Source organism: Diospyros lotus, chromosome 15, assembly GCF_014633365.1.
Source record: "Diospyros lotus cultivar Yz01 chromosome 15, ASM1463336v1, whole genome shotgun sequence".
In the NCBI taxonomy this organism is placed as follows: Eukaryota; Viridiplantae; Streptophyta; class Magnoliopsida; order Ericales; family Ebenaceae; genus Diospyros; species Diospyros lotus.
Window position 1 is genome coordinate 22,545,153 of NC_068352.1, and position 24,989 is coordinate 22,570,141.

General features: G+C 32.8%; 2 protein-coding genes across 6 annotated transcripts in view; both read left to right on the forward strand.

The window, feature by feature from the left end:
- Positions 1-3,974: 3,974 nt before the first annotated feature.
- Positions 3,975-5,264, forward strand: LOC127792479 (early nodulin-like protein 1). Its single transcript, XM_052322978.1, has 2 exons — positions 3,975-4,170; positions 4,596-5,264. The coding sequence occupies exons 1-2, from the start codon at positions 3,999-4,001 to the stop codon at positions 5,090-5,092; spliced, it is 669 nt and encodes a 222-aa protein (XP_052178938.1). The 5' UTR covers positions 3,975-3,998; the 3' UTR covers positions 5,093-5,264.
- Positions 5,265-24,322: 19,058 nt separating this feature from the next.
- The window catches only part of LOC127791504 (probable bifunctional methylthioribulose-1-phosphate dehydratase/enolase-phosphatase E1 2), a 95,404-nt gene continuing 94,737 nt past the window's right edge, over positions 24,323-24,989 (forward strand). For 3 of the 5 annotated variants that reach the window (XM_052321417.1, XM_052321419.1, XM_052321418.1), the window contains exon 1: positions 24,324-24,604. The gene's annotated coding sequence lies outside the window, so the exon portion shown is untranslated. Of the gene's footprint in view, positions 24,605-24,989 lie in introns of all 5 variants that reach the window. The other 2 variants (XR_008020959.1, XM_052321420.1) reach the window with 2 other exon arrangements.

The window sequence follows — 24,989 nt, forward strand, 5'->3', positions numbered from 1 at the left end:
CTATACATTAGTTTTTGTCACAATTAACCACTAAGGTTTGTTTTTTTGTTAAGATTTACTCTATCTTTTAATTTTTTGTCAAGTTCTATTGATTTACTAACATGATATACAATAATATAACTTATAAAATCACTTGATTGTAGAATTTAGATAAATTTTAACATTAAGCGATTTTAGGGTTTTTTATTAAGGTATATTAGGGTAGTTTTTGCTAATATAATTTGCAAGAGATTAAATTTTAATTTTAACAAAAATTAAAATTTAATAACTGTGGGACAAATATTAAAATACATTAACTAATTTATTACAAAATATAAAATTTAACTAACAATATAATTTATTCTTTGAAGTAATTTGCTGTCAAATTAGGGTCAATTTAAGTCTGACACTATAATATACCCTACGAGGTAACCCCTTTCTAAGGATATTTTCTTGTCTTAAATTGCAAGTACTTCAACTACCGAACATATAGTGCAAGGCATAGCAAAATTTTCTGTCAAATTATCTGATAGGGTTAATTTAAGTTTGACACTATAATATATCCTATGAGATAACCTCATCTCTAAAGATATTTTCTTTTCTTAAGTTGCAAGTATTTCAACTATCGTACATATAGTGCGAGGGATAACAATTTTTTTTTTGTCAAATTACCTGATATTTGATAGGGTTAATTTAAGTTTGACAGTATAATATAGCCTACGAGATAATCTCTTCTCTAAGGATATTTTCTTGCCGTATAGGTTGCAAGTATTTCAACTACTGTACATATAGTGCAAGGCATAGCAAAATTTTCTTTCAAATTACTTAGGTTAATTTAATTTTGACGGTACAATATACCCTATGAGGTAACCTCATATGTAAGGATATTTTGTTGTCTTATGCAAGTTTTCAATTACCACATATAGTGCGAGGCATAACAAAATTTTCTGTCAAATTGAGTCTAGCCAACCCCTGTATATTTTAGAGTTGTGACATTATATATATATATATTAAGAAATATCAAAATATTTGACATTCGTGAATTATTGTGATGACAGATTGAGTCTAGCCAACCCCTATATATTTTAGAGTTGTGACATTATATATATATATTAAGAAATATCAAAATATTTGACATTCGTGAATTATTGTGCATAACTAGTGGATTTACTAAGGGTGCCTGCAAAAAAATTAGGATTCGTTCTCTTTATTATTTTAAATTATTTTTAATTTTTTAAAATAGAAAAAATATATTTATTTTGTTATTTTCAAAAATAAAAAAAGTTTATAAAAAAATTCAAAATAACAAAAAATTATTTTGACTGTTTTTAGTCAAAACAACCAAAATATGAAAAAGAATGGGTAATTTATTTATTTATTTATATTTTATTCTTGTAACGAAAAAAAATGTTGCAAGATTCACCAATTTAAAATGTATATATTTTTTAATAATATATTAGCATTAAATAATTCTAATTTATTGAATAATCAAATTTATTGAATAAAATATTATTAAAAATTATTTTCAAAATTTCAAACAAAATACGTTTTCTAGTTTTCTATTTTGAGAAACAGTTTTTCAAAATGACAAACAAAATGCGTTTTCTATTTTTTTTTAAACAAACTAAGAAAATAAAAAAAAAATTCAAAACTCAAAAACTGAAAATTAAAATTCAAAGAGAACACAATCTTATGTTTTTAAAGTATAGTAAACAGTTTAATAAAAGCTTTATTTAGAAATTTATACAAAAGAATAATAAAAGCAAGTCAAAATTTGTAACTAATAAGTTTTAATAAGGTGAAGAAAATTGCTGGACAAATTAAATTAGCTATAACAACTAGGAATTAAAATTTAATAAAAATGATACTTGTACACTGAGAAGTGGCAGTGGGTGTGATATTTGTATATTGGTTTATTGTGACACATAATATGATGCATTAATGCAAAAGTGTAACGAAAAGTCTTGAAAGTCAGGAAAGGTTACTGACAGGGTTATCGAATGGGAGTAAAAAGATGAAATTATCTTTGCCTAGCCTTCGCCTCTCTCCCTTCTCCCATGACTGCGCGATTGCCGACTGCCAACGCTGCTGCCTTGCCTCGCTGCCATTGCGTCGTCACCTCGTAGCCATTGCCTTGCTGCCTCGCCTCATCTCGTTGACTGTTGCTGCATCTGATGGTCGGCGAGGTGACGAGGCGATGGCTGCGAAGCGTAGATGTAATGGCGGTGACGTAGCAAGGCGAGACAGCAGTGTCGGCGATCTTGTGGCTATGGGAGAAGGGAGAGAGACGAAGGCTGGGTAGTGGCATGCCTTGCAAAATTGTATTTTGTGCGAGGATATTTTGGTCTTTTTGAATCTATTCTATAAACCTCTTGGTGAGGCTTTCTGACCCTATAGAAGAACCCAAAGTGTAATACCAGGTGACACTTTTGGGTGTCTAAACAACATTTTCAAAAATTTTAATATACTAGCTGTATGCATGATATAATTTTTCTTTTTCTAAATTCTGTATCGCATGCCATGTCCCAAAATTATATGGGTTAAATACATATCTTAGCTTATGTATTTATATATTTTTTTCATTTAGATATTTGAACTTTCTGTTATTTCAAAAGCACCTTGAACAATGTAATTTCGAGTCAATTATATTCTTAAAATTTTTGTTATTTCAATTATACCCATAATTTAATTATTTGAGTAAATGTGTAAGAAGAAAAAGGAAATGACAATATTTGTCTATTTATGGTATTTAACTTATAAAAATACTATAAATAGTATATATAAATTTTATGTACTATTTATGTTGATTTAGTCCACTTTATTTTATAAATACTTTATTTTATTTTCTAAAAATCAGATGGATTTATTGAATATCATTTTAACCTTCAAATACTTTTATTAATTAGTAATATATCGCACTTTAAAATATTTTACTAACCAATAAAAGCGTTTAGTGCTGAAAATAATGTGCAATTATTGTATTTTGTCTAAAAACAAACTGCATTAACATATTCCTTACTTTTTGTTTTTAGTGTGTAAATATTTTTAGTAGTTCATAATAAATACATATTTTTCTTTAATATGTTTCCAACAAATTAATAAGAGTGTATAGCCAGCAAAAAAAAAAAAAAAAAAGAATTTAATATATATTATTTGAAAATAAAGTACATTTTATTACATCTAATCATTATATTAATTTATTTACTTAAACTAAAAAATTTGGCTATACAAAAAATAATGATAATATCTTAAATATTTATTTATTTTATTTTCTTTCCTTGTCCCTTCAATAATCCAAACTCAATATGGCAATGAACCTTAATGACCATCACAAATAGACAACAATGGGGCAGCTTAATTTTTCCCCCCCATTAATTCCATCGTTTATTTCCTGCAATTTCGTCAATCTTAAAGCTTCAATAGACCCTTCTTTTTCTACTTTTATAAAAATAATATAGAAAAAATTGTCACACTCTAATATTCAAAAAATTCTTTTTCTTATATTAAAAAAGTTAATTTTCTAATATTTAAAAATATTTTTTAAAAAATATTTTAGAATACATGATTATTTTTTTTATTTATAAGGTTCAAAATAAATTTATTTAGAAAAAAATATAAATTTGTTTAAACAATTCAAGATAAAAAGTTACTTGATTTTTTCGGAGTTGTCAAATAAATATAATAAAAAATATTTTTATTTATATTTATATTTTAATTAATAAATACTATCTAAATAAACAAAGACGTCATACACTCACCGCATGAGAAAATGAAAAGAATCCAAGAAATTCAAATTTCTGTAACGCAAACCCCTTGAAAAATTAAGAAATGTAATAAAATTTGGACAGCTGCCACAAACCCAGCCACCTTTCCATTACACGTATTTCCATTACGGCTCGCCATTTGCTCTCTCGCAACGGTAGCTTCCTCTCCCCCACCGCTCTATAAATTTCCCCCAATCTCTTCCTTCTCTCCCCCATCTCTCTCTCTCTCTCTCTCTCTCTCTCTCTCTGATTTCAATGGCGTTCCAGAGATATTTCATCTCTCTGGTTGTGATCTTGGTCTGCTTTCTGGCCTCCTCGGAAGCTTACAACTTCTTCGTCGGCGGCAAAGATGGCTGGGTCCTGAAGCCCTCTGAGGACTACAGCCGCTGGGCTCAAAGAAACCGCTTTCAAGTCAATGATTCTGTCAGTAAGTAATTCCCCCTCCAAATCCTCCCCTTTGGAATAATTTTTTGTGGATTTTATTTGATTTTCCTTGTTGAGATTTCGATATCTTTTGAGTTTTCGGATTGTATTGTGAACTGTTTATCATTATTTCTCACAAAAAAAATGGTTTTTTTTTGGGCCGACATTTTCTCGTCTACTTAATTACTCAATTTTTAATGGCGTAAGGCAAGTATGAGTAAAATAGTACAAGTCTATCCCTGTTTGTCCGCTGATTGGGTGGGCCCAAAAATGGCGACCCTTCCTTAGATGAGATTAATTAACCCAGTAAGAGCGATGTACTGTAATCTTATAATTCATTTAAATCGATATACATACAGTTTATTGCTTTGAATCCGTATATTTTTCATGACGATGGTTTCGGGTTGCGTGTTTGCATGAAAAAATCAGTTTTCAAGTACAGCAAAGGGTCTGATTCGGTGCTGGTTGTGAACAAAGACGACTACTACAACTGCAAGAAAGACAGTCCCGCCGGATCTCTCGAAGACGGCAACTCGGTGTTCAAGTTTAACCGCTCCGGTCCGTTTTTCTTTATCAGCGGCTATGGCGACAACTGCGAGAAAGGTCAGAAGCTAATTATCGTAGTGTTAGCCGTGTGGCATAGGGCTCATGGAGCTCCCCAGCCCACATCGCTGCCGACTCCAACTCCAGCTCCTTGGACGGCCGCGCATCCACAGCCGCCGTCGCAGTCTCCGTCTCCGTCTCCGGTCGTATCGCCTGCTCCGGCGGCTGGGAGCCCCCAAGCTGATTCCCCGACTGGTTTGGCAACGGAGAATGCCCCTGGTATGGGTGCTCCGGCCCCCGCTCCGTCATCTGCGGCTGCAGTTGGTGATCCGGTCGGGTTTGTGGCGGCGGTTCTAGGCTGCTTCTTCTTTGGCTTGCTGTAGTTGATTTGGGAAGTGTAAGAACCGCAGTTGCTATATATTAGAGGATTCATTAATTTGAGGCTTCTTCTTTTTTGTTTTTTTCCTTTCTTTGTGGTATTTATTTAGTTTATTTGTGGCCATTAATGTTAACATTTTGTTTAATTCCTTAATTGGGAAGCCTCAAATCCGCAATTAGAAATATTGGTTACTAATTTAAACTCGCTTGCTGTATTATGGTTGTGTATTCATTAAATACCCACTAATTTTAGTCACAATGGCATGATTTCAAAAAAATTAATCTTTCTTAGAATTCATATTGAAATATATATTCAAAGATTTTTATGTCCTTTCCTTACCTCTTTTATTTGGGTCAAATTTGAATATTTGTGGTGCCATTCTTACTATTAAAACATCTCAAAGTCTGTGGTATATGGTTTTAACTTTTTTACTAAAAAGGGAAAATATATCTTCGAGTTATTTTAATCAAGATTTAGGTATATATTATGAAAATTTAACACAATAAGTTATAATGTATGAGACTGATAAAAAATAAATAATTATATGACATAAGAAAAAAATTCTAAGATAATGAGACATTTTAAGTTTCTAAACGTATTTCGATTAACTTAACGATCGAAATTGATGATTCAACCTATCCAAACCTTTATGAAGGACGTTGGTCGATAGAAGCGGTCTAATGAATAGGCCCAATATTCTTATCTCACCTAGGTCAATCAAAGTAGAATCTTAATTAGATTGATCAAACTTGGTTAGAAAATCAAAGTAGCATTTTGTTTGATCACTTAAGACAACTATAAAGTCTGAAATTTCTTGAGACTATTTTAAGATTTGATAGAAATACTAAGAGAATTTTTAAATATTTATATAAAAATAAGTCATAATTTTTGTTATCATCAAAATATATCTATTGTACCCTTGAGTTTCAACGTTATGAATTTAAAAAACAAAGCAATGTCTTATGCCTTCAAAATTTATAGTGTCAAATAGTTACACAATTGTGTAAGAGGTTTAGACAGGGGCATGGGGTTGGGTTATATCTTCAAATTCAATTTTCTCTCTTCCCTAGCTAAAAGTGAGATACTCTATGATGAAATTTTCTCTTTAATCATAGATTTTTAAATTAATATTTAATTACTCATTTTTTAAATTAATATTGATAGTAATTTCTCTTTAATTTTGTTGGTTACATATTTCATGTCAACCAATAAAATTGTTTCAATTTCATGAAATAAAATTAATCTTCTAATTTTTGACCATGCGCATAAGTAGAGCAGATGCCATGCCACCGTACTTAGTGACCTCTGAATAATAATTCATTTTTTGAACAATTTTACCACTGCACCGTAACTTATTTTGTTTAAAATTTTGCTTTGAAAAAGTAAAAAGGAAAATACTTATCAAGTACCATCAAATTATGAACATTAATTTGTATTTGTTTTTATTTCTATGTGTGTAACACGATGTACCCATCTAGCAAAGTCGGTTCAAGAGATAAGTTGGTGAGCCATGTGTTTAGAGTCCCAATCTTCTTGAACTTAATAAATAATTATTTTAATTTTATTATTAAAATAAAATTAATAAATTTTTAACTTTTAATTTTTTATTAAGGGATTGGGGGCCCCTAAATTAATGATGACCTAGGGTCTCCCAACCCCTTGAGTGGTCTTGCCATCTAGTAAAAAAAAATAAAAAGAAGCAAATAGCATTATTATCATTATAAAAAAAATTAAGAAACCTACCATTACAAGATATTGACAACAATGATCTTTCATATTAAATATTGCAACAAGTAAATATTGTAGTTCTTGTTTGATTTTATTTAATTTTAAGGAAGTTGTGTTTAATAGTGTGGTACTATGAATTTCTCTTTATTGGAATTAGTTCCCCATGAAAGATATATTTACAATTGAGGAGACATTATAGGTTGAAAAGAATGAGGAACCCCATATAGTGAGGTTAGAGAAGGAAGACTACTAGTGGCAAACCTTTATTGTTGAATTGATGTTGTTGGTAGGGAAGGTTAGACAATAAATAAGACACCACCACCAAATGTCCATCTATGCATATGGTAGATCCTATCAAGGGTTTTGTAGAGATGCAATGATAGAGGAGATGGTTCCCGAGGGATTGATGTGCCAAGAGGAGGTGAAAAAAGAAAGGGTTATATCAAAAGGAATGTCATTTTTAATGGCTTGGAGATTAAAGAATTTAATGAAGTGTCAAATCTAAATTAGACTACGAAGACCCTAACCCTATTGTGTTACCAATGTTAGAGCTGGAGATCTTAACAACCATGAAGAGTCAAAAGCCTTTGGAGTAGAGGAAAGTACCTTTTGCCTAGTCTAGAAATATTTGAGAAATAAAAAGGTAAAAAATTACAAGATTATTGTGCTAGAACTCACAAGGGAGTTGTTTGTGGATTTAAAAATAGATAAAAGTTATATGAAGAGAGACTACTTTAAGGTGCCAAGGGTGATGGGGTCTTGCAGTGACTAGGGGTCGAAGCCAAAGTCTAAAGAGAAAAGGGATCGAGGCTAAAAACTTGGTAAATGTCCAATAGGAAATTAAGAAGATGGAAAAACAATTACCACTTTTAGACTCTAAAAATCTAAAGATTGGGGATCTTATAATTGAGGAGATCCCTGATTCTGCTTGGAGGAGAGATGGGCTATTTTGGATTTGAAAAATGTCATTTTAGATGCCTTAAAAGATTGAATAATTCAAAGAAGTGTCAAATCTAGATTAGACAATGAAAAACCTAAGCCCTATTGTATCTTTATTTTAAGAGTTGAAGGAGGACAACTATCCTAACAATCATGAAGTTTCGTAAGGTTTTAGAGGAAATGAAACTAGCTTTTGCTTAGTTTGAAAAACTTTGACAAACAAAGAGGCAAAAAATTGATAGATTATTTGTAAAGAAAATTAGGAGTATGGACTCGGAGGAGGGCGAATTGGGTGTTTCAAAAACTTTTAAATATGATAAAATATTTGCACAAAAACTGTTTTGAACAATTTATGCCTTTGAAAATTGATGTTGTGAATATAAAATTTAATGTTGAAATTGTAAGAAGTAAGTGTTGAAAATAAAACTTGCTAAAAAGAGAATAAAAATAAACAATGTAGCACACAAGATACATAGTGATTCAGCACAACCTAATCTACTCCACTACTTTAACTCTTTATCTAGGATTTTTCAATAGTTTAATAACTATTTTAGCATTTATAGGTTTAACTATAACTTTAGTTTTTACGGGATCAGTCGAAACCTCAACTTACAAGTTAAGTTGAAAACTCTACTTTTATGGCTAAACAGTAACCTTACAAGCTTTTTCGGGCATGAAGCAACAACCTTTACAACATATTAAGAAAAGAAAATAATTGAGCAATAACTCACAGTGAAAATTAGAAATAACCCTCAATAATATGAATGAAAAGCTTACGAGGGAATATAAGATTACAAAAAGAGAGAATCAAAGAATAGGAAATGAAAAGTCCTTTCACTCTCTCTTTTGGTATTGAGTGCTTGAAGACAAGAGAATAACAATTTGATTTTCAGCTCAACTCTTATTTTTCTTTCTCATTCTTTTGGGGAGAACTCAATCTTAACATCAGTAACCTTTATTTCGTGCATGGCTTGGATACAAAAAGAGAGAATCAAAGAATAGGAAATGAAAAGTCCTTTCACTCTCTCTTTTGGTATTGAGAGCTTGAAGACAAGAGAATAACAATTTGATTTTCAGCTCAACTCTTATTTTTCTTTCTCATTCTTTTGGGGAGAACTCAATCTTAACATCAGTAACCTTTATCTTGTGCATGGCTTGGATATATATAACTTTGGCTTTTCAATGCATTGTTGCAGTTATCCAAAGGATAAGACTGCGTTCTCTTTGCTATTTTTAAATTATTTTTAGTTTTTAATTTTCTAAAATAAAGAAAATGGGTTCTCTTTGTTGTTTTTAAAAATACATTTTTGAAAAAAAAAATTGTAAAGAAAACTCAAAACAACAAAAAATTATTTTAAATGTTTTCATCCAAAACAAACTCAAAACACATTTATTTATTAATATTTTATTATTGTAATGAGAAAAAATATTACAAAATTCATTAACTTTAACATGTATATATTTTTTTAATAATATATTAACATTAAATATTTCTAATTTACTGAATAATCAAATTTATTAAATAAAATATTATTAAAAAAATATTTTCAAAATTTCAAAGAGAACGCGTTTTCTAATTTTCTGTTTTGAGAAATAATTTTTTAAAATGACAAAGAAAACACATTTTCAATTTTCTAAAAACAGACTACCAAAACAGAAAATTAGAAATGAAATCAAAACTCAAAACTCAAAACTGAAAATTGAAAAATAAAGAGAACATAGCTTGAACATTTTAAACCTGCAAGTCAACAGAGAATATGTGTTTTCTTGCATCTTTCAACAGTTAAATGTCCTTGAAATTCAAACATTAATAAATTACATGAAAGGATGTTCAGACAATGTAACAACCCGTAAATCGTCATTTAATTTAATTATATTAAAAATAATAATTTTTGATGTTTTAAGGAAATAAGAAATTAGGGTAATTAATTATTTACTTTAGAATATTTTCTAAATTGTGTGATTTTTGGTAGTTTTGAGCGTTAGTGTAAATATTATAGGGGGGTGTGTGTGAATATTGAAAGTGGGGGGGGGGAGGCTGGTGCGTTTCCCTAAAAGGGACTGAAGATCCCTTTAAATTAAATGGGGCGCGATATAAGGTTAAAGGCGAGCGTGGGTGCGGTGGCTCACGGGTGTGGGCAAGGTCGCGGGATCTATTCCACGCGAGGGGGGGCTGTGTGCACGTGAGGCTGATTTTATTCAGCCTCTGGGCGTCCGAAACGACGTTGTTTCGGTTGAGGCAGTGGCCTCCCAGCGGCTGGCCCGCGCGCTGCCACGTGGCGCCCTCTCGTCCGCTTCTTTTTGCCCTATTTAAGCCCGATTTCTGGCGCTTTTGCTGCTATAGAAGCAGCAATTAAAGTGGAAAATTTCAGTGCGCTCCCGAACGAGAAAGTGGGAGATTTTGGGTGAAAAAATTTAGATTAAATTCAGTTTAATTGAATATTTAAATTGCCAGGTAGGTAGACAAGCTAGTAATAAATATTCTGTACGGTTGAAATTTTGTTTAGAGTCCAATTTTGTTAATTTTGGCAAATAATTTGGGTGTTGTACTTTGTATAAATTTTACTGCGTTGGGTCTAATCAAGCTTAAGGATATCTTCGTAAAGGCAAGTACTTTACGCCCTCCTCAACATTTCTTTCGTTGTCAATTTATTTGACCTCCCTTTGTTTGTTTCGGCCATTAATTAATTATGGAATTTTAAATGGTTTGTTTTAAAATTTGATTTATTAAACTGATCTCGAGGGCTTTATTCGTTGGTTGCCTACGAGGGTTCGTGCCATCCCCATGCCTGTGAGAATGATGTCGTACTCACCCGGGGCTAGGTTCTTAACTGTTCGGGTATTACTATGGATTTTGGTTGCTTATAGGCTAGAGCGGTTGGGTAGTAGGGGCAAGGGTCGGCTGTTCGGTGACGGAGTGACTATTGTACGGTCTATCTTAGGCCGTCGATTGGTCACTCCTATTCACTGACTCTTGACCGGTGCCAGGCACTGCTGACTAGCTCTGTCGTTACGTGATTATAGTATGCCTGGTTACATTTTATTCTTCTTGCATGGTTTGGTGTGCACATGGGTACGAGCTGCATGTTGGGGTTTTCATGATCTGGTTATGCTTGGTCACGGACATCCTAGCTTGGTTATGATGCATCCAGCACGGGCATATGCATCGCGTGTGGTTTACTATGTGGGCGAAGCATGGCTTGATGCCTGGATGTATGGGTGCCAGTGTATGACGTTGACGCTCACTACGCCATTGCATTTTTATGTGCATTGCATGGCTACTGGTAGTTATTAGTTCTCGGACGGGAGGACCGTTCCGAGGGAGCCTATGGCTCGGGTGTCGGGAGTACCGACATGGACACGGGTGACGGGATTACCGACCCGGGATAGCGCGCGTAGGTTTGTGGAGATTTATGTTGCCTTTCGGGGCAGCGATAGGTTGGTATGGGACTTGGGTGCCAGGTGTCTTATGTGGGCCCCAAGGACCGGTATGTGCTTTTATTATGTTGCACTATCGTATTGTTGCGTCTCATGGCTTGTGTATATGTGTGAGACGGTGTTTGGGGTGACATTCTCCTCTATTTACTGTATAGCCTTCCTTTTCTTATAACTTACTGAGTCTTGCGACTCACCTTGCTTTCCATCATTCCAGGTAAGGGTAAAGTGAAGGCCAAGGGCGAGGATCGTTCCACCTAGCAGCCAGCTGTGTCGGTAGGGTGTACATTTAGCTTCCCCCTCGATTGTCTCTGATATTTTGTTAGGACTTCTGTCTCTCATTTTTGTTTGTACCGGGTTATTCCTTGTATCTTTTTTTGTTGGCATAGATGTCTGTATATATTTTTATATACTCCGTGACCGCTGTTCTAGCGGGGTACTCGTGGGCATACATGTATATCATTTTGCTTTCGCAGTTGTATTTTATATGTATGCATGCCAGGACATTTTTGTTTTATGTTTAATTCTCTTCCCTTATGTAAGCGCTTTCGTTCGGATAAACCGGGTGGTTGGGATATCCGGGCGGGGTGCTTGCAGACAACATTTTGCAACAATTATATTCTTTGAAAACCACAAAGTTTCCATAGTTTAATGTTGTTTGTATCGACTATATTTTTGAATTTCAACACAATATTAATCAAGTAAAACATATGTTACTTGAGTAAGATGCACAACTAGGCGAGTGATCATAAGAGTTAATCAATTAAGCTCAAATGTTACGTGACTACTTATAAGATTACTTGATTAAGCTCATTAATTGTATTAGTCTTTACTCAACTAATATATATGTTACTCGACTAAAAGATGATGATATTTGATTAAATACTCATCATTTTAGTCGATTAACATTTTAATCATTTGGGAATTTAAATTTGTTATTTGATTAAAGTATGTCATTATTTGAGTACAAACTACTTAGTCGATTAATAATTGAATTTTAGAGATCAGATCTTGTTCAGTAAATACTTATTCAACTAAGATACTTAGTTACTGGATTATGTATTATGTTACTCAATTAAGTTCATCATTTTAGTCGATTACTGTACAAGTACATAAACTTGACATTTTGCTCATGAATTGTTACACGGGTAAGGTTTCTAGTTATTCAACTAAAAAATGAATTACTTGATTATCACTTCTTTTTAATTAGTCGATTAACTACACATGTACAAAGACTTGTCACTTTAACTCTATTTCTTACTCGATTAATAAGTATGATTAATCAACTAATATATTTTCAGTTGATTAACATATTTGATTGCTCGATTAAGGTTTTTTAATACAATACTTGAGTAAACCAGGCTTACACTCGATTAGTTCTTTGATCCTTTAAGTGTTACTCAATTGGAAACATTCAAATACTCGAGTAATGTTTTGAATTTCCCAAACATATATGCTCAATTAATTTAGGACTTTACTAAAGTCATTTGTGTGTTACTCGATTAATGAATAGCCTTACTTGGTTAAGTCTTTAGAGACTTTGTTTTACTTGATTAAGATGTTTTCATTAAAGTTTTGTGTTTAATTAGTTTTCATTATCAGAACATTTTCAAAATTGAACTCAACAATCTCCCATCTTTTGACAAGGGTCACTTAGGTAAGAGACAAAAAGGGCAAAAGTCCTCAAGAGATGAGAGTGAGGGTCATTTAGCGAAAAGGTTAAAAAAGGAAAAGCCAAAGCTTGAAGTGGTTTTGGGGACCCATGATGCAAAGTAATGGTACTTATAGGTCGTGTTTTCATTGCTTGAGATACATGCAAAGAATCTCAAATTAGGGCCTTGGTTCAAGGTTGAAGTCTATGTTGATTGATTAGTGGATGGTCTCCACTTACTGTTGCATTAAAAGATCACCATTGTCATTGATTCTTATTGGTTGTCACCGTAACTGAACCACCATTCTTTCATTCTTCTTCTCATTCATTATCTCTCTCAAGCTAAACCATTGTGATAGTCTAGAACTCTATCACCTTAATGGACGATGATGGGGTTTTGTTGAAAGAAACTCATTATGGTCATTGTTGCCAGTGATAAACCATTGGCGTGTGAAGGAGATGAGAAAAAAAAAAAAGGATAGGCAGGGAGAAGAAAAGGGAGAAAAAGAAGAAAAAGAAAGATGATAAAGGAACGGTTTAAAGCAAGGATGCAATAGACGTCAATTTTCATGTTCTGATAAAAGAGAAGTGAAGTTTGTGCTATGTTTGATGAAAACAAATGGGTAATCAGTGCCATTTTGCCAAACCATAAGTGTGTTGTAACACCACTCTCTAGATATGTTAGGACCTAGGGAGTTACGGATTTTTTCAATAAGTACACCTTACTCCAAGGTTTCTAAAATTCATTTTTTAACTCTTTTAACATAACATTTTCGATAAAATTAAACTTAAGACAAAAATAATCAAAAATAATGCACGAAAGGGAGTTTGGGTAGTAACCCAATGAAGAAATACACAATCACAAATACGTATTCATTTAAAATAAAACTTCAAAAATAAGTCCATAGAATGCAAGACTCAAAATTACATCATTAGAATCTAAATGATAAGTTAGATACAAAATAATATAAAATTATAAAAATACCTAAATTATGTAGTGAGTACTCAACCTAGTCAAAGAGGTTCAACATGCAATGCATTAACCATATGTTAGGATACAATTATGGTGGTTTTCTCATTAATTGTTGTTTTGGGGATAACGCAATAACCCTTTAGACTAACTTCGTATTCCTATGATGGTAAAACAATGACATACATGTAATTAAGCCAAATAATCATGTGCTCAATGCAAATAACATACACTTTGATATATCACAATCAACAATAAATACAATAATCAATGCATATGAAATAAATTGGGTTTTTGGAGAGAATTACTCACTTTAGTTTGCAAAATGATTACTTAAACTCAGTTTCTCAATTTACTTCGCAGTCTCGATTGACTTGCCTAGAATGTTTCTCAAACCTTGGACCCACTTGACACGTGTCTTTTGCTTCAAAACAATTTTTTGAATTTTTTATATTTTTTCTAGACTTCTTCTTTGTTTTTTTTTATTTTTCTTCTACTCTTTCCTTTTCTTTTTGTTTCCTTCTTGGTGCACAGGAATGACATGTTCGGCTCACGTGCATTGGCCATGTGTTTACTTTGCATGCAGGGATGGATGCAGAGAGGGGGCTGGGGTTGAGCTGTGACTGAATTTTTATATATTTATATAAATATATATATTACTGTTTACTATATATATTTTACTGTTTAGTTGGGGTTGGCACGGGTTGAAGCCCGTGTCAGTAGAGTTGGCAATAGTTTGGTTTGGTTTCGATTTTTGTTAAAACCATAATCAAATCAAACTTAAAATACTAAAACCAAAATCAAACCATTAACCTATTAGTTTTAAAAATTAAAAATCATAACCAAACCATTCGATTTCGGTTCAGTTTCGGTTTAATCATGATTTTTTTAGTTTGATCTATACCAATAAAAAAAGACAAACTCTTGCAAATAGAATTCATAAAAAAATTTTATAACTCCACAATAAACAAAGACAAACTCTAATAAAATTATCTTATTTTTGCATAAAGTTACAAATTAACTTCAAACTTCTTGGATAGAAAATCACATCTCCAAACCTACAATTATTAAGATCAATAAATTAATATTTACATAATTAAATTATAATTTAAGCTAAAAAAAATTAACTACAAAAGTTAATATCTTTATCAACAATATTAATATCTTCTTCGTAAATTGATGCATATCCATTTGAAATGAATGAGCCAACTCCATCTAACAAAAATATAAATATAAAAAGTAAATTAATATAAAAAATTTAAAGTCTTAATAATAAAAAATAACTAGTAAATGAAATAAATTCACTTTTTTCCACTTTATTTGACAACCAACTTCCTTATCAGAAGCATTTACCTCTTGAGAACTCTCCATCGGTATTGATTGATGAGTTTATTCATTGGATGAAGATCCGCTCACAAAACATTGTTTTGTGCTGCCACTTTGTGAGTATGCCATATTCTGTAAAAAACTTACTTAAATTTAGCTATCAATCGAGAGAATCAAAGAACTAAAAGAAGATAAACCATACCAAGTACGAAAACCTAAAACAAAGGCAGCGAGCAAAGTGCCCAAGAATTCTACCTAAATATGGCCTAGAACATCAATTCCATGTGCACAACTTAATGCTTGCATGTGCCTAAGAATTTGCAGGTGTCCTAGACATATATTCCATTAGGCAACTTCTTGCTAATGTGGCCTTCCAAAAATGCTTATAAAAATATATTTAGCCAAAGAAAAATTCTTATTGCAAAGGGATTGTTTATTTTTTGGTTCTCATCAAATGCACATGCACGAAGCACATTCTTTTAGTAATATGAGAAAGTATGGGCAAATGGCAGTTGGCGATTTAATGAATCATTCCAGATTCCTAGCATAATCTCATACAAAGCTCTACTATAGTAAATAATTTGAGTCTCATTACTAGAAGAGTATGGGTATTCCCTGCAAATTTAGGGATTGTTCAATTTGGGGATTAAACTCAAAGTTTTTCATTTGGAACAAAAAGAATTGCATAATAATGAAATGAAATTCTATGATTATGACTCTCCTAGTAGTTTTTAGCTGTCAATCGAGAGAATCACAGAACTAAAAAAGATAAACCATACCAAGTGAGGGTGGGCGAGGCTGACTGACCGAGCAAGAAAGAAACAGAAAGCAAGGGCGAGCGCTAGTGGACGAGTAAGAGAGATGAGGCAGAGAGCGAGAGGCAGTGAGGGTGAGAGAGATCGAGGCGAGCGAGAGCAAGATGGGCCAAGCCCTAGTGAGAGGAGGAGAGATCCAGTGAGGGCGAGCGAGAGAAAGAGAGATACAGAGAGCGAGGGCCACTAGCGAGCACGCGCAGATGAGCAAGAGAAATAAGGCATCGAGGGTGAGAGAGATAGAGGGCGAGTGAGAGCAAGAGGGGCCGAGCCCTAGCGAGAGCAAGAGAGATCCAGCGAGGGCGAGCGAGAGTAAGAGAGATGTACAGAGCGAGGGCAAAGGTGCGCAAACGAGCGAGAGGCAATAAGGGTGAGAGAGAACGAAAGCAAGGTCGAGAGAGGAAGGAGAATAGAAGAGGAGAAGGGTTTGCAAGCAAGACAATTGGGCTGGGGTGGGGTGTATATAATATATATATTATATATACATATTATATATATTATATTATATATATAATTATATACTATATATATTTTTTGTTCGGTTACCCACCATTCGGTTCGATTTCGGTTTGGGTTTTTGTATGGTTTTAGTGAAAATTATAACCAAACCATTACCCAGTCAAACGATTTTTAACTGCATTAACCGATTCAGTTTCAGTTTCATTCCTCACAGTTTCGATTGCAATTGTCATCCCTACGTGTCAACCCCCTTACATCCACCCCTGTTCGCATGCACATGTACTTCATGCACTTGAAACCTCATACATCTCTATTATTTTCTCTAGTTGCTTATTTGTTGCCAATGACTATTTAGCTTGTTATTCTTCAAATTTTTCCTCTTATTTTCTTTTATCTTATTTTCTTTTTTCACTAACTTTTGTTGTGATAATTTGTTTTACTTGAATTAGTTTGAACTTCGATGACTACAAAGTCCCTTAAAACAAATATATTTCTGATCTCTCTTTTTGAACTTTTTTCAAAACCCCTATACTTGCAAACCTCAAATTGATGATCTAAAATGAATCGATTGTGTGTTTAGATCTCATTGAGTTGTAGTTTATTGACGCTTGATTTCGACTGACCAATCACCTTAACTTATTAAATCTTCAACCATTTTTGCTAGTTAAGAAGTCCTTGTAATATCTCGAGAGCCCAGAAAAGTTAGTATTTATCAAGGATAGTATAAGGAAAGAAACAATACCAGCTAGATACCTTTTGGGTTAAATGTCGGCAAAGAACTTCCAAGTTAAGCGTGCTTGACCTGGTGGTAATCCAAGGATGGGTGACCCCCCTGGGAAGTTCATGTAGATCCATCAGGGTAAGTTGTTCCGGTCCTTATTATCGCTCAATACAAGATATTACAGTCCTAGATCATTATTGGACTACCTTTATAATTGTCCTAGTCTTGCCAAATGAGAAGATCATTGATGGTGTAGCAACAACTCCTTGTCATGTTCACATTGCAATTATTTTGAAATTATAATTTTACCCATTTTTGTTCTTCTAAATTCTAATTAGGCCTTTTCCATGTGCTTAACTTTAATAAATTTCATTAAAACCCAAATTACTTTAAAACATATCATTCTACTCAAATCTTTTGGAAAATTGCACTTACACCCCCAAAAACTTTTGATGAATTATATTAATACCCTAATTACAAAATTACCAAAATACCCTTGAGATGGTAATCCAAATTACAAAAATGCCATCAAGCCATTCCTTTTATGGAAATTACCATATCTTATTTTTCAATTTTTCTTAGAAAAATGTCGGTATTACATACAATCCCCGTTAAAGAATTTTCATTCTCTAAATTTTCTTAAGTTAGGGCTTTGGAAAAATGCTCCAAAATTCCTCAAATTATGGTAATTAAGTCATTTTCTTCGATTCCTTTATTTCAAATTCAAGGGTATTACTGATGCTATATATGTGAAATTCACCCTTAAAATTTTATTTACTTGATGGAGTTGGTTATAAAAGAAAAAAAATATATCTCCTAATTTAGTATATTGTTGATGATTCCATATATTTTATTTTATTTATGTGTAAGATTTTTTGGTTCTAAAAAAGAGTTTTAATCTTTACTAATTTTTGTTATCAAATTTGTGCTATAATACGTAAATGATGGTGTTTCTTAATTTGTATTTTTATACAATAAAAGCTTATGGGAGTCACCATTCACCATGCTAGAGCTTGGTTTAGGAGTGTAGTGGCTCCCTTTCAGGTGGAGTTAGAAAATTTTTTAGTGAGGGTGAAAATTATTAAAGAAAAAAATATGAAACAATGTAATAATATAAATAGACTAAAAGTTAACATAATTTATTCAATCCCTTATAGCGAGAATTTGAAATTGGATTATCAGAATTTATAATTTTAATTTATCAATTAATTTTTTTATAACTAAAGTAGTTGAATTTAGGTAAAAATCTAGCCCAATATGAATGAGAGTCTGTTAAAAATGTTAGATCAGTGTAAACCTCAATGAATGGCGTTCCAAGGTCCTCACTGAGCCTTCATTGCGGCCCTTCTCCTATTTAATATTAATATTCAACATTAATGGTTGATGGCCTTGTTGAACTCCCATGATTATATTATTAATGAAAAAAATAAGTAATAATAATTAGAAAAATTAAAATTATCAAACAAAACCTTCTTATGTATTCATCACCTCTTCTTGAAGATAGGAATTAGTTTATGCTTTGGACAAATTACAAGAACTTTGCATGGTTGATATGTTTTTTACCAATTGCAAGACCTATTGCAGCCAAAAGACGTCAGGATCCCAAAGCAAAGGTCCTTGGTGGCTCTAGCTGAAATATCATTTCTGGTTTACTAATTATTGTGGGTTCAATACCCATTAATTTTAATGCAAAAACAAACACTGAAAAAATTAATTAATAAATAATAATAAACTGGACAATTTAGATTAGTCAAGCTAATCCAATGAGGAGGATTGTGAGAGATCAAGTTGTCCACGGTAGGTGGCCAACATGGGCCCACATGGCAACCACTGGGACACCTCGTGAGAGGTAGCCCTCCCAGACCAACCATGGTTGTTGCTGGGGGCTCCAGAGAAATGAGCCCTCGGGGCCTGTTGAGGTGGGGCCATGCTAGAGATGGGAAATGGATCGGCCCGCCTCATAGCCCAGCTCAGTCCGTTATTGTAGCAAACGGGTCGGGTGGCCCGCCCAGCAAAATGAGGGTTGTGCCGGGCCAACGATATGTGACCCTCGACTCGACCCACTAAAATGGCCCATGGACCAGCCCATCAATTGGCCCGCTAAAATGGCCCGGCCCGGCCCACTAAAAATAAAAAAATATTTAAAAAATTATCTTTGTAATTAGTAATTATAAATATATTTTAAACATAATAATTAAAAATTATATTTATTATAAACATAATTTTATTGTAATGTTTGTAAGTATAATTATGTTTATAAAATTATGTTTATTATAAACATAAAAATTATAAGTAAATAATGTTTACTTATAAACATATTTTAAAAAATATTAGTTACATTTGAGAAAAAAATATATTTTTTTAAATTGTATTTAAAAAAATTAAAAATAAATGGTTCACGGGCCGGCCCAAACAGCTAGGCCCACGAGCTGCCCAACAGGCCCACGGCCCAGCCCGTCCCATTTTGGCCCATTTATTAAGGGTCACAGGGCCGTGTCGGGCCCCAATTTCCATTTCCCTGGCTCAGCCCACCAAATGAGTGGGCCAAACGGGATGCGGGTCGGGCCGACTTGCGCATTTCCCATCTCTAGGCCATGCCCTACTTTGCTAAGGCCGTTGTAGGTTGAGCACGGCCAGGGTTGCCATGGACCAATCCTAGCCCAAGAGCTAGTCTCAGGGAAGGGTAATTTCACCCCTTCAAAGGGTGGCTTTCCTGTCAAAATGTTTTCTTGAGTACCATGGGATCTCATGTAATGTGTAAATTATAATAATTTCAACATTCAAAAATCTTTTCGAGAGGATAAACTTGAGTACCATGGGGGTCCGAAAGAAATGAACATCATATGTAAGAGATGAATATCATTATAAGAATTATAATCTTGAACTATTTAGAATTACTTTATATCCCTCTGTAAATAGATAAATACTTATTCCAAAAAATTTATGTTTCTAATATATATTAGTGTGAATTCTGTTCTATAAATTTTGGTATTCTCACTGTCTAACTTAAGTATTAGAGTATTAACGATGGGATGTCCCAGAACCCTTGAACTATTTTTTTCCTAGCAGACTCAGATGGTCTGACGACAATATTCCCAAACAAATAAATTTATTATTGTAATTCGACAACAATAATATACAAACTCATTATGGTTTGAATGCAATAGAGTTTTATTTTTGTGATTTAAAAATATTTTTGTAGGCTATTATAGTTTTTTTTTTTACTCGATCATCTATATATTAATTCAAAGATCATCTATATATTAATTCAAAAATCTCTCTAAAGTAGATGTTCAAGTAAAAAAAAGTAAAGTATTTGAATTTTTAAAGACATTTTGAAGTCACATGAGTTCCTGTACAAATGACCAAATCAAAGGAGATTTTAATGTAATTTATTTAAAAAATATTAAATACTTAATATTAAAAAATATTTTCAACACTAAAAATATTTATAGTATTGAGTATATTTAATCCTCGAGCAGAATTATACTTAATATTAAATATAAAAAATTTTAAAAGTCTTTTCCATCTTCTTTACATTTTGAAATTCAAGCTTAGATTTTTTATGAAAATTTTGGGTTAAATTTGATGCCAAGAATAGTAAAAATATTTAATTAATATTATATATTATTTAATAGAATCTAAGACTATGAGAGTTGATATGTTGCTCATGTGCTCGACACGAGCTAGCAAGGAGGATAATGGTGTGTGGGCCCCACCACCCTTATAGGATCTACACCTCTTCTTTAAAATTGTTCGAGTTTGACAATTATTATGGTACCAACACGAGCAATGTAACAATTTTATTAAGATTACATTTGATACAACTAGATTAAAGAAAAAGGAAAGAGAATGAAATATAATGACTATTCTATTTTAATGCCATGTTTGACATAAGTTGGAATAGAATGACCATTTTAATGTTTGGTATGTCTTCATTTTAATAAAATGAATTGAAAAAAATCAACCAGCTGGCGAAAATCCCCTTTTACAATATAAAAATAAAAAGTCTTATTAAAATAGTATTTAATTTCCCATAATCATATAATTGTTGAATATATATAAAAAAATATTTTCAGCCTTCTTTGCTTAAAAATAATCAATAAAAATAAAGTAAAAAATTATTTAAATGCCAAAAAAGTTATTTAATTAAAAATAATCATATAATTGTCGAATATATATATATATATATATATAAATAATTCTTTTTATCCATCTTTACCTAAAGAAGACTGAAACCCAACAGTTGGATTCGGTAATTGAAGAGGGGAAGGGCTACCGATGGAAGAGATGAGGGCGGCTCATGATGGATGGTGCTGGCTGCAGAAGAAGGGTGGATAATGGCAGAGGGGGACGATAGTGATGACGAAACGAATGGTTAGAGAAGGAAGAAAAGCTGGGTTGGCGTGTCGTTGGTTGCGGAGGAGGCGAACGATTGTGGGGGTTGGTGGCAGAAGATGGGGGTTGGGATGGGAGTCGCCGATATCCAATGGATGTAGCTGGAGGAGATGAAAGTTCGTAAAATGGGTGGTTTTTAGTGACCTTTGGCAGAGGAAGAGGGGAGGCTACGTTGCGGTGTTTCCGGCGGTAAAGGAGGCTGATAGTCGGTGGCTGGCGACAGAAATAGGGGCTGGGAGTCGCCGGTTGCCAACATATTTGATCGGAGGAGATGAGTGGTTTTTGCCAAACTTTTTGGTGATCTCGCAGCGACGACGGCCAGCAGCCTAAGGGTTTGTTCTGTCATAAAAAATATTTTTTAATTTTTTAACTCTAATTTTACAATTAAAAATACCATGACATTTTATATTTCAAAAAATAATAGCATTCATTTCTAAAACATTTATAAAAACCTCTTTTTGATATTTATAAAAATATTCAACAAAAGATATTTTCTAATTTTTCTATAAATAAATGCTATTATTTTTTAAAATATAAAATATTATAGCATATTTAGTTATAAAATGGAGTTGAACATTAGACAATAGTTTCCACAATAGGGAGAACCCTTTTTCCTTTCCTTATTTCCTATTTAGTAGATTGCATGCATCTATGATTAAAAATTCGAGTAAATTTTATGGGATACCTTTGAGATTTGGTGAAAAAGTCGAGAGTCTCATTGTATTTTGGGATTGTCAATCACCTTTTTTGCTAATATTAGCTGACAACAATTAATTTTTTTTCAAATTTTAAACATACTATATTTTTTCTCTCAACACTGAAATTGGAAAAACAAAATAAACTTACAGTCAGTGTGGTTAGTGATGGCATAAGCTATCACCTCCATTGCTAGCTTATCTTGACCATGATGGGTTTCTAATCAATTGCGACTTTAAATTTTTTATCAAAAAAGTTTCGTTAGAAACTCTATCACTCGTGAACTCTATCATGATTTGGTGAGCTTTTAATATGATAGAGATAGAAAGAGAGTTTTATTGTGTCGATTTTTATTGATTGTCATCATATTTGAGTCACCTTTATATTTTTTTCAATTTTTTGTTAAAGAGTAATGTTATAGGACATGACAATCATCAGTACATGTGATAACACATGAGAGTGTTTAGTTGACATTATAATAAAATCTGTTGAGTGTCATTTCATTTTTTCCAATTAAAGAGAAATTGTTTAAAATCAATGATGAAATAATTAATTTTTATATTTTTATAAAGATAAGTAATGTTAATGCTATTTTTGAAAATAGAAAACTACCCAATACCATTGAGCCAAACATTAGGGCTGCCACATAAAATTTATCCTTCAATTTTTTTTTTAACATTAGGGTGGGGGGGGGTTGCATATTTTCATATTATTTTTATTTATATAGATCTTACTTTTTTATGTATAATTTTTTGTTTAAAAAAAAAGATTTAAGCTTTACCCTTGTTGTTGCCAAATTTGAGCTCTAATAACTAAAAATATGATGTTTTATTTTCTTAAAAGATTTATTTTTTAAAATCTTCATATCTACTTTGTCTATTAATGTGCCCTTTGTACTGTTTTATTTTTTAAATTTTAGTAATAATATGGAATGCAGGATATTTATGGTGCGAATAAAATATGGGAGAGAATATAAATATTTTTTAAAAATTAAATTATAATTTATTTTTTTATAATTCTTATATAAATGAACTGACTAAATTAAAAATTTGTCACTCGACATAAATAAAAATAAACAATTAAGTAAATGAAGCAATGGAGATCAAAAGAGAGAAAAAAAAAATATACGAGGATGAAAGGTATTTCTCATCCAAAGTCGATCTCATACCTTTCTTTATTTTTAAAACCCTTTTAAGTTGTAGTATGATTTTTATTTTACATGAATTTTAATTTAACTAAATAAAGATTATGAATAATTTTAGTTTGAGTTACTTTAATTAATATATATATATTTTTACAGGAATAGTGTCTTAGCCATTTTGAGATAGTTAGAGAGATTAAATTAATAAAAAATAAAATTTAAAAATATTTAAATAAAAAATAATAAAATTTAAGGGTACATGGTGAATTCACTAGCGCGATTAGTAATCATAATAGTTAATACATTTTGCTCCCAACTTTAAATGTTTTCTTTTGTCGGGACTCCGGTGCTTATGTCTTTAATTTTATTAGAGAGAGTAAATCATGATATATGCCTCAAGAAGACCAGAACTCGAACTTGTAATCCACTAAAATAATATCGACATATCATTTGTCCTTCCTTTACCAATTGAACTGTGCCCTATGGGCTATTTTGCTCCGAACTTAAACTTACCCCAGAAGGATAAGCCAAAATCAAATGTATTTATTACTAGTATTATAAAATTTTAATATAATAAATTTTTATACATTTATCATATAATATAATATGTCTTTCTAGTTCTGGCACAAGGTATAAAGCAATTTACTTACTCCCTTGTAGAGATGGGAAATGGCTGGGCGGCCCATGGGACGGCCCACCTCATAGCCCGGCTCGTTATTGTAGCAAACGGGCTGGCCCATGGGCTCGCCCAGAAGGCCCATGGCCCGGCCCGCCCCACTTTGGCCCATTTATTAAGGGTCACAGAGCCATGCCAGACCCAAGTTTCTATTTCATTGGCCCGGCCCGTTTCTCTTGTGGGCCAAATTCAGCCTGACCCACCAAATGGGTTGGCCAAGCGGGATCCAGGCCGAGCCGACTCGTCGACCAATTTCCCATCTCTACTCCCTTGGGCTCTCGGAAATTCTCCTTGGAATGCCCAATTATCGTCCTTGGAACAATCCCCAAAACCAAATGCCTCTCCACCTTCCAATTTCCCTCTAAAAGTTAGAAACTCTCTCTCTCCTTCTTCCCTTTCCCTCTTTCCAGTTTCCACCGCCGTTTCTGCAATTCTGTGCTCTGCTCAATAGCCTTCAATTCGCCGTCTTCATCGTCCTTCTTTAACACAACATGTTCCATCCAGTTTCTGACAGTTAGGGTTTCTCTTCTCCCCTAACAAAGCTCTCAACTTCCCCTACTAACGGTACTGTTCTGATCCTGTCCTGTCTGCGCATGTAATAATTAATGTGATTGGAAATTTGAAGTCTGTGCTGGAAATTAGATGAACTATGGTCGTGCATTACTGAATGGAAGTTTAAGCGCTTTTCTGTATTTGAATAGTTAGGTCCAGTCGTGGCTATTTCTTTCTAAAATACTTGGTTTTGGTGGAAATCATTTGCATTTTTGTTTTGGGAATTTGATCTAATTTAAGACGTGTTATGAGATTTTTTGTTGGTTGCTGCGGGGGGCTTCAATTAAAAAGCTTGTCTGCTTGGTTCTTATAGAGATCATAAAACCATGACGCCATTGTTTGGAAATAGCATTGCTAGCATGCCCTGGTATAGGAGCAATATGATAGTCTTGTCATT

What these genes read in the sequence shown, in the direction of transcription:
- LOC127792479 (XM_052322978.1), top strand. Translation starts at nt 3,999, where the DNA reads ATGGCGTTCCAGAGATATTTCATCTCTCTGGTTGTGATCTTGGTCTGC. An exon ending in TCAAGTCAATGATTCTGTCA is followed by an intron (nt 4,171 to 4,595) that starts GTAAGTAATTCC and finishes TGAAAAAATCAG; the next exon opens with TTTTCAAGTACAGCAAAGGG.